The 8,407-nt window shown below is 49.9% G+C and overlaps 1 protein-coding gene across 2 annotated transcripts in view; it reads left to right on the top strand.

Annotated features, from left to right (window-relative positions):
* Positions 1–7,649, top strand: part of LOC135817747 (uncharacterized) — a 15,478-nt gene extending 7,829 nt beyond the window's left edge. For both annotated transcript variants that reach the window (XM_065330988.1, XM_065330989.1), the window contains exons 8-12: positions 1,954–2,067; positions 2,845–4,200; positions 5,307–5,350; positions 5,720–5,834; positions 6,402–7,649. In XM_065330988.1, coding sequence (XP_065187060.1) covers positions 1,954–2,067; positions 2,845–4,200; positions 5,307–5,350; positions 5,720–5,834; positions 6,402–6,529 — 1,757 coding nt within the window. In that variant the 3' untranslated portion in view covers positions 6,530–7,649. The remainder of the gene's footprint in view (positions 1–1,953; positions 2,068–2,844; positions 4,201–5,306; positions 5,351–5,719; positions 5,835–6,401) is intronic.
* The last annotated feature ends 758 nt before the right edge of the window (positions 7,650–8,407 follow it).

Genomic DNA, 8,407 nt, shown 5'->3' with positions numbered 1-8,407 from the left:
TGCCGACCCTGCCTGATGACTCTTTTCTTAGAGTTATCGGGATGCCGACCCTGCCTGATGACTCTTTTCTTAGAGTTATCGGGATGCCGACCCTGCCTGATGACTCTTTCCTTAGAGTTATCGGGATGCCGACCCTGCCTGATGACTCTTTTCTTAGAGTTATCGGGATGCCGACCCTGCCTGATGACTCTTTTCTTAGAGTTATCGGGATGCCGACCCTGCCTGATGACTCTTTTCTTAGAGTTATCGGGATGCCGACCCTGCCTGATGACTCTTTTCTTAGAGTTATCGGGATGCCGACCCTGCCTGATGACTCTTTTCTTAGAGTTATCGGGATGCCGACCCTGCCTGATGACTCTTTTCTTAGAGTTATCGGGATGCCGACCCTGCCTGATGACTCTTTTCTTAGAGTTATCGGGATGCCGACCCTGCCTGATGACTCTTTTCTTAGAGTTATCGGGATGCCGACCCTGCCTGATGACTCTTTTTTTAGAGTTATCGGGATGCCGACCCTGCCTGATGACTCTTTTCTTAGAGTTATCGGGATGCCGACCCTGCCTGATGACTCTTTTCTTAGAGTTATCGGGATGCCGACCCTGCCTGATGACTCTTTTCTTAGAGTTATCGGGATGCCGACCCTGCCTGATGACTCTTTTCTTAGAGTTATCGGGATGCCGACCCTGCCTGATGACTCTTTTCTTAGAGTTATCGGGATGCCGACCCTGCCTGATGACTCTTTTCTCAGAGTTATCGGGATGCCGACCCTGCCTGATGACTCTTTTCTCTCTTTACTTTTAAAGTTTGCTTTCCTATTGTGCAGTCCTTTTCCATCGTCTGTGCATGTCATTGTTGGCGGGCGTGTTCTGGTTGCAATCCTGGTCATTGTGCCTCGCATGATGGTGCCTCGGCCTCGCATGACGCTTCACATTATGATGTCGTGGTGTGTCAGCCTCACTTGATGCTTCAATGATGCCATGGTGCCTCACATGATGTGTCGACGATGTCATGATGCCTCACATGATGCGTCGACGATGATGTCATGGTGTCTCACATGGTGCTTCTATGTTGTCAAGGTGCCTCGCATGATGCTTCTCATGATGAGATGCGGACATCATGTGGTGATGCTTCACATGATGACATCATGGTGCCTCGGATGATGATGTCACACCTCATTGTATAGTGTGATCCTTGACACGGCTATCCATTTACGGTGTTGTCGTTTTTTTGTGTTTTTTTCACACATACAATTGTTTTCATTTTTTGGTGTTGTGTTCTAATCATTCGCCATGCCGCTGTCAATTGTATTCTGTTTGCCCGTAAAAGAGGCCTCTATAGGGTTTTGTTGGCTGGTAAAGGCGGGCCACTGGCACTGGCACCCTGTTCACACCCTGTGCCAGTGCAGCAGCCTATGACACCCAGCTTAGTTCACACGTCCAGCATGCACCTTGTGTGAGTGTTCGGATCTCAGCGCCATTGTTCAGCGCCAGTCCATCTTACATAGAGAGAGAGAGAGAGAGAGGTGTAGACTGTAACACGAGGCATGCGCAAGGGAAGAGTGCTACTTCTACGCCGTAAGCGTCACACGCATACAAACGTGCGTGGCATCTTACTTGTAGCGCTTGATTTGGCGCGTCGCAGCTAGTTATTTTCCCTTGCACACGTGCTTGTGTTGTGCTTGCGTTGTTATTCGGTCGGTATTAGTTGCAGCAGTGGTTGGTCAGGTGATGTAGTGTTCATTGGTCAGCTCCTCATCGTGTCTTCTTGAGCAAACGTGAGCAGGTGGTCTGTGGTCTGAACGAGAAATGGCCACTCCGAAAAACCACGTGCTCAAGAATGTCTCAATCACACTTGGTATGTTGCATGCATAGAGTGCGAACTTGACATTCATAAGAGTTCTTGTTTGGCGGTACTGACTTTCTCGCTCTCTTTCCTGCTGTCTCCTGTTTCGTGCAGAACGAATGACGTCCACCAAACTTGCGTCGCTGGCGACGAAGAGTGCGTCGACGTCGTCCGCTAGCCCTGCTGTGCGTGGTGCGCCGGCGGGTCGACCAACAGCAGCAGCAGCCGGTGAGCAATGGACGTTGGGCGGTGTTGGCCGCCGCCATGGCTGTGCCACTGTGTGTAGTACACAGTCAACTTTGCGTATAACGACACTTGGCGGGGCATCAGAAAAGTGTCCGTATTCGCGAAGTGTCCTTATCCGAAGTCTCATTATTTGTATTACAGTTAGTTGGGACTTTGCTCTGGGCATGGCAATTCTGTCGTTATTAGCGAAGTTGACTGTACTCCGGTGACAGCCCACAGCATACATGCATGCTGACATGTGTAGTGCAGTACAAGCAGCCGTACTAGTTTGTTGTAGTGGGTGTGGGCGTTGGGGGAGGGGGTGCGCGTGGGTTGACTGCCGCACTAGAGACTAGAGGAAATACTAACTTCTAGTCTGGCAGAAGAATTAAATGAAAGCATTCCGAGCTGTTGCTATGGTGAAGTGCAATGCTGTACTGGACCCCCAGGTAATGGCTGCTGGTGTGGTTAAGTGCAGTGCAGTACTGGGTCTCTAGCCAATGGCTGCTGGTGTTTGCTTGGTGCAAACACTTGCATTGGTCGCGTACTTTGCACCGTATGTTTGTGTGTGGTAAGTTGGTTTATACCCGTGTTGCACTGCGATTTCTACTGTGATAAGTGATGTGAATGCCTGCCCGCCTGCCTGCGTGCCTGTGTGTCTGCCTGCCTGTGTGTCTGCCTGCCTGCTTGTCTGGCTGGTTGTCTGTCTGTGTGCCTTCCTGCGCACATGTGGGTGCGTGTGTGTGCCTGCCACGTATATCACTCCTGCTCTCCTCTCAGCTGCTTCCCAGCCCATGACTTCTCCGCGTTCAGATCGTAGCGCTCACAAGGTCCACACCCCAGCCAAGCGAAAGCGCAGTCCATCACCCGCGGGTCGTGACAGTGCTGCCAAGCGCCCCACTGCTGCTTCCACTGCTAAGAGTAAGAAGGCAAGTCGCGGGGACGCAGCCATCGGCGATTCACCGCTGTCGGAAGGAGTGACGCAACAGCAGGGTATTGCCGCTATGCAGCATTCTCCTGAAAGCAGCCCGGCATCGCCAGTTCTTGCTAAGAAGACCTATGTGGCCAAAGCAGCCGCGTCCAGACTCTCGCCGGGCGCAGACAAGAAGAATTCGCTGAAATCGCCGGTCGTAGCTGCTGAAAGCAGCACGGCATCGTCAGTTCTTGCTAAGAAGACCTATGTGACCAAAGCAGCCGCGTCCAGACTCTCGCCGGGCGCAGACAAGAATAAATCGCTGAAATCGCAGGCCGTTGCTGCTGAAAGTGGAACGGCTGAGCAGTCAAACGTTGGATGTGGTGCAAAGCGCGGCATTGTTCATACTGCCGCTGCCTCGAATGCGGCGGCGAAAGTGCCGACGACCGGCAACACTACAGCCAAGCTATCCGCACGTCCGGGCCTGCACCAGCGGAAGTCTCCTCGAAAAGACCAGGTTAGGATTGAAGAACTCAGCGCGCCCTCCACCCATGGTGAAGATTCTGACCTGTCCGACTCTCAAAATGAACCTGAGCCCGCAGCAGGCAGTGGCAGTGGCAGCGGCAGTGCCCAAAAGAAGAAGATCGTTCGAGCTAAGAAGCAGAAAGTGAAATTCACGGTGGACGCCGTCCGCAGAAAGAAAGCCAGGATGAAGAAAGCACTGTTGGAGGCCACGGTTTCCGAGGATTGTGACGACGATAATGACGACGATGCCATGGTTGATATTGGCCCGCGAACGGAAGCTCGTCGAAAGCTCCACTTTGCAGTGGGTAAGTTGGACGGGGCTGGAGATATTACCCAATCTCAAACGGCTGCTATTGGCACTGGCTCGCCTGCCCAGTCTGCCAAGACGAGTTCTGGCATCAACTCTCGTCAGTTTGGCGGCATGGTGTCCGTCGACAGTGTTGACAAGAAGCTCTACTCTGCTGCTCAGCGTCAGTCTAAACGCTCCTCGTCTGCATCACACGACGGTAGCAGCAGCGACGATGAGGACCAAGCAGTGTCCGCTACCAAACCCGCTATGTTCCCTGGCAAGCGTGTTAGTAGGTCAAAGCAGTCTACTCCAGTGGCCCCAGCAGCAGCAGTAGCAGCATGTCAGAAAAGTACTCCGGACCTCTCGGCCATGCTTTCCGACTGCAGCCGCTCAGATATTCCTACTCTTGGTAAGTAGCTCTCCTCTGTGTGTGTGTGTTCGTGTGTATGTGTGCGTGTGCGCGCGTGTTGCCATTACATGTGTGTACATACGTGTGTAGATACGTGCAGGGTATATTCTAGGACGAATTTCCAACCGGTTACGGTCCACTGAAGAGTCGGGGGGGGGGGGGGTCCGGGGTTCCCCCCGGAATTTTTTTTCAAAATACAACCCAAATATGGCACTCGACAGCAATTTAACAGATTTCTTGGTGCTGGAGTGTAGCAAAGATATAAGCAGCTCCATTCACCCACAGAAAAGTACGGGCGGTTGGAACTGATTTGTAACTTTTCAACCGGTCGCCAACAATTTCAACCGGTCGAAAACCGGTTGGGGCGGTTCTAGAAAATTCCCTGACGTGTGTGTGTGTGTGTGTTTTCGTTGCCATTACATGTGTATACATGTAAATATGTGTGTGTGTCTGTGTGCGTATGTGCGTGCAGCACCGTCTTCTGTTGTATGATGACCATAGTCCAGCACGTGTGTACATATGTGTGTGTGTGTGTGTTTTCGTTGCCATTACATGTGTATACATGTAAATATGTGTGTGTCTGTGTGCGTATGTGCGTGCAGCACCGTCTTCTGTTGTATGATGACCGTATTCCAGCACTGCGTCAACTCGTGCCAATTACTGTAAAAGCAGAAATTTTCGGTGGTGTTTTATTTTCGGTATTAAACTTAGGTGCCGACAATTTTTACCGAAAATAAAACGCACCGAAAATTTCGGTACAACCAATTCTGTATACATGTAGTACTAGTACACTTCCCTGGCGAACGGGTTTTACCTAAAATTTCCCTCTACCGAACTACCGATTTTGGAGAATACCGAAAATATTACACCACCGAAAATTTCTGCTTTTCCAGTACCTAGTAGTGTGTAGTGGTTTGATACCCTTGCTCTGTGGACATCTCATTCAATTGCTGTTCAAGTTGTTTGCCTAGTGACCAGGCACAGTCTGTGCAGCATGCGTCCTCCTTCCTCTGATGCCCGCACATGTACTCTCTTCTGGTGTGTGTGTGTGTGTGTGCGTGTGTGTGCGTGTGTGCGTGCGTGCGCGCGTGTGGTATTCTTGTCAGGAGGGGCACTACGAGATGTATTTGGTCTACATCTGCAAGTGCTGGTAAGACAACTACCAAACTCTGTATCACCATCTTCTTCTGTCGATGTAGACTTTCAGCTTGTGTTTGTCTTGGTTGCGTGCACCTTCCCCGCCTATGTTATTACTATAACTTAGAACCTCCCAAGTTGTAAGGCCGTTACATGCTAGAGCTGATTGGCAGTTAGTTGTAGAACGTTAGTACCGTTGGTCAGTATCATGCCATGTTATCGCATGAGCTGATCGTCAAGTAACTGGTGGTGTTAGTGGACAGTATAGCGTAACTTGTAGTTCCTTGGTCCTTTTTTCTTTTTTTCCTATAAATAAATCCTTGGCTCTCTCTCTGTCTCTCTATCTATCTCTCTCTCTCTCTCTCTCTCTCTCTCTCTCCAGCGGGTGGCTGTTGATGGCGGTCATTCCTATGTAGATGCGTTGAAGCTAATGCACTCCTGCAGTTGCAACTATTCAGATGCTCTCACCGTTGCTCGCGGGGAGGACCCCAGTGAAGGTAAATTCCTACCAGCCTGCCTGCATACTGTAGTGTCTTGTATAAAATCCTGTCTCATTATAGTAGCCTGTTTTGAATACACACCTGATATTCGAGATACACTGTCGGCACATAAGTTTAGTTTTAGTGCTGATATACATAGAATACTTGGTTTGAATAGAAGCCTGGCCTTGACATCGGCCCCTACAGAAATAAGCCCGACTTTTTTTCCGCAACATGTGTAGTCCGGCTAAGTTTTAGCAATTGAAATACGCACCGATGAATTTTAGTTTCTTGCAGCACCGCAGGCAACTTGATCGTCACGTCCTGAGAGCCCTTTCTAGCACGCTAATGGTGTAATCATGAGGTGATCGAAATCTGTCCGCATCTCTGAACATGCATATTTTCGCTTTTCATCAAAACGTCGACCGCCAGACTTAGTGCAATGTGCTGCTCAAAGTTGGGGACAGTGCTGCGTAGTCCTCCTCAGTCGCACTGATACCCATGTTACAGAAGTGACTCATGATTGACTAACAAAACGTGTATGTGCTCAACATGCTGTCATATTTTCCCTTCTCTTCTTTTTAGGACTGCATGTCTGGACGCCTGAGGAGGACACAGTTCTGCTAGGACGACGCTGTCGCTTTCGTACTCAGCTCATTGACCTGCTGGGCCAAGAAGCGTGTGACAGCCGCATCCGCTATCTCAAGTCGTGATTGCGCCGTGTGCGGTGTGTGTGTGTGTGGGTGTGTGTTCAGTATTAGTGACACATGTTGGGTACTACTAGCTTCTCTCCAACAGACACAGGTACTGTCAGACCAGTGTCCATGTACGGTGTCGAGCTGCCATTGATGTACATGTATGTTTCAATAGCTTGCCCTTGACTGGCGCTTGGGAGCAGGGTTTCGTGTTGACCATTGACAACAGAGTATATGCTTTGTCCGTACTATTTGACCTGGGCAGAATGTTGGCTTCCCCAGAATCAGATTTCGAACATCTTTTATCGTCCTCATCCACGCTTCCGTAGCTTGATCTTTTCTGCGTCAGGTTAGGTATTTGGCCTTGACAGATGGCATTCTCTCTGAATCAGTTTCTAGTGTTCCCGTTGTTCACCTGCCCGCTTCCTGTTCTAGACTTCTTCTGCATCGTGTGCTGGTTACGTGTGCTGGTTACGTGTGCTGGTTATGTGCTTTTGTGTTGCATTCCCTGCCAGTCGCTCTCTGTTCCCTTCTTAGTCTACATGTGCTGGGTAGCAGGGAGTCGTAAAATACCGGTATTTTACGACTCCCTGCTGGCTAGTACATAGTATATACTGGTTACTGGGTAGACGATGTAGTATGTATTGGGTAGTACACCGCAGAGGGCATTGCAGCGCGCTCACACTGGCTAGCTGGCCGCGGCCTTTGAATGTGCTCACGATAGCTGGCCTTGGTCGTGGAATGCCTTTGCTTTCCGGACGTTGTGTCACATATCTGGCACGTCTTTTGGCAGTGTTGCCCCGTCTGCTGTTGAAGCGTGTGATTTGTCGGAGTTTTTTATTATGGCGGTATTTGAGCGTCGTCTCCATTTTAGTCTCGCTTTCTTTCTTTCTTTTTTTTATGATGCTTTTTGCGTGTTCTTAGGTTGTGCTAGTATGTGTGTTGTTTTTGTGTTGTGCTTGTGTACTTGATTTGTGATTGCTGTGCGCTGAGTTTACTGCCTTGTGCTGTCGTTATGTGCGCTCGGTGCATTTTTCTCTCGTTGGTTTTTTTGCAACTCCCAGTCTGCCTGGCTGATGTAGCTTCTGTGTTTTCTGTACGGCTGCGGCTGAAACTTGCAGTACATGTGATGTACATACTACATAGTCCTCGCTGGTACCCGTTGTGTAGCTATGGCAGCACCTGGCAACACATGTAACCAGGGGAACACAGTGACGTGGTATAGCAGAGCATGTTACCTTGTGACACGGGGGGAATGCCCTATTAAAATATGAATAAATAATAATAATAATAATAACACGGCTGCTCGTCATCATGTATTCTCTCTCTCTCTCTCTCTCTCTCTCTCTCTCTCTCTCTCTCTCTCTCTCTCTCTCTCTCTCTCTCTCTCTTTCTTGCTCTCTCCTGACTGCAATACAACCAGAGACCGGTTGGTCGAGTCCCGGTCTGACCATATTACCCGTATGGGGTCAGGTCCTGGTTGGGACCCTCCGTATTTAAAGGGGGGGGGAGGACATTGTTTTCAATGCAGTGTGCCCTCCATCTTGTTATATGCTGTCATCATCAAGCTTGTACTTCGAAGTATCCTGCACTGGTAAATTTCTGGCCTGTTGGTTCTTCGGCACCCGACCGAGACGAGTTGGTCAGTGAAATCCGAAGACGGCCGGCCCGGGGTACACTTCCCGCGCCTCGCCCAGGTCAAGTAGCCCCTGCATGCAGCCCCATGGCCCAGGGAGGTGTGTACACTTGTATTGGCCTGATGCAGCCGTATTGCATACCGTAAGTATATAATACAACCCAACAGTACGCTTGTACGTGAAATATAAACCGACATACAAACCGTGGCGAAGCCGAGGTTTGTATGATGGTTTATATTTCACGTACAAGCGTACTTTA

Source organism: Sycon ciliatum, chromosome 5, assembly GCF_964019385.1.
Source record: "Sycon ciliatum chromosome 5, ocSycCili1.1, whole genome shotgun sequence".
Lineage (NCBI taxonomy): Eukaryota > Metazoa > Porifera > Calcarea > Leucosolenida > Sycettidae > Sycon > Sycon ciliatum.
The sequence above is the reverse complement of the archived record's forward strand: the minus strand, read 5'-3'. Positions and strand labels throughout refer to the sequence as shown.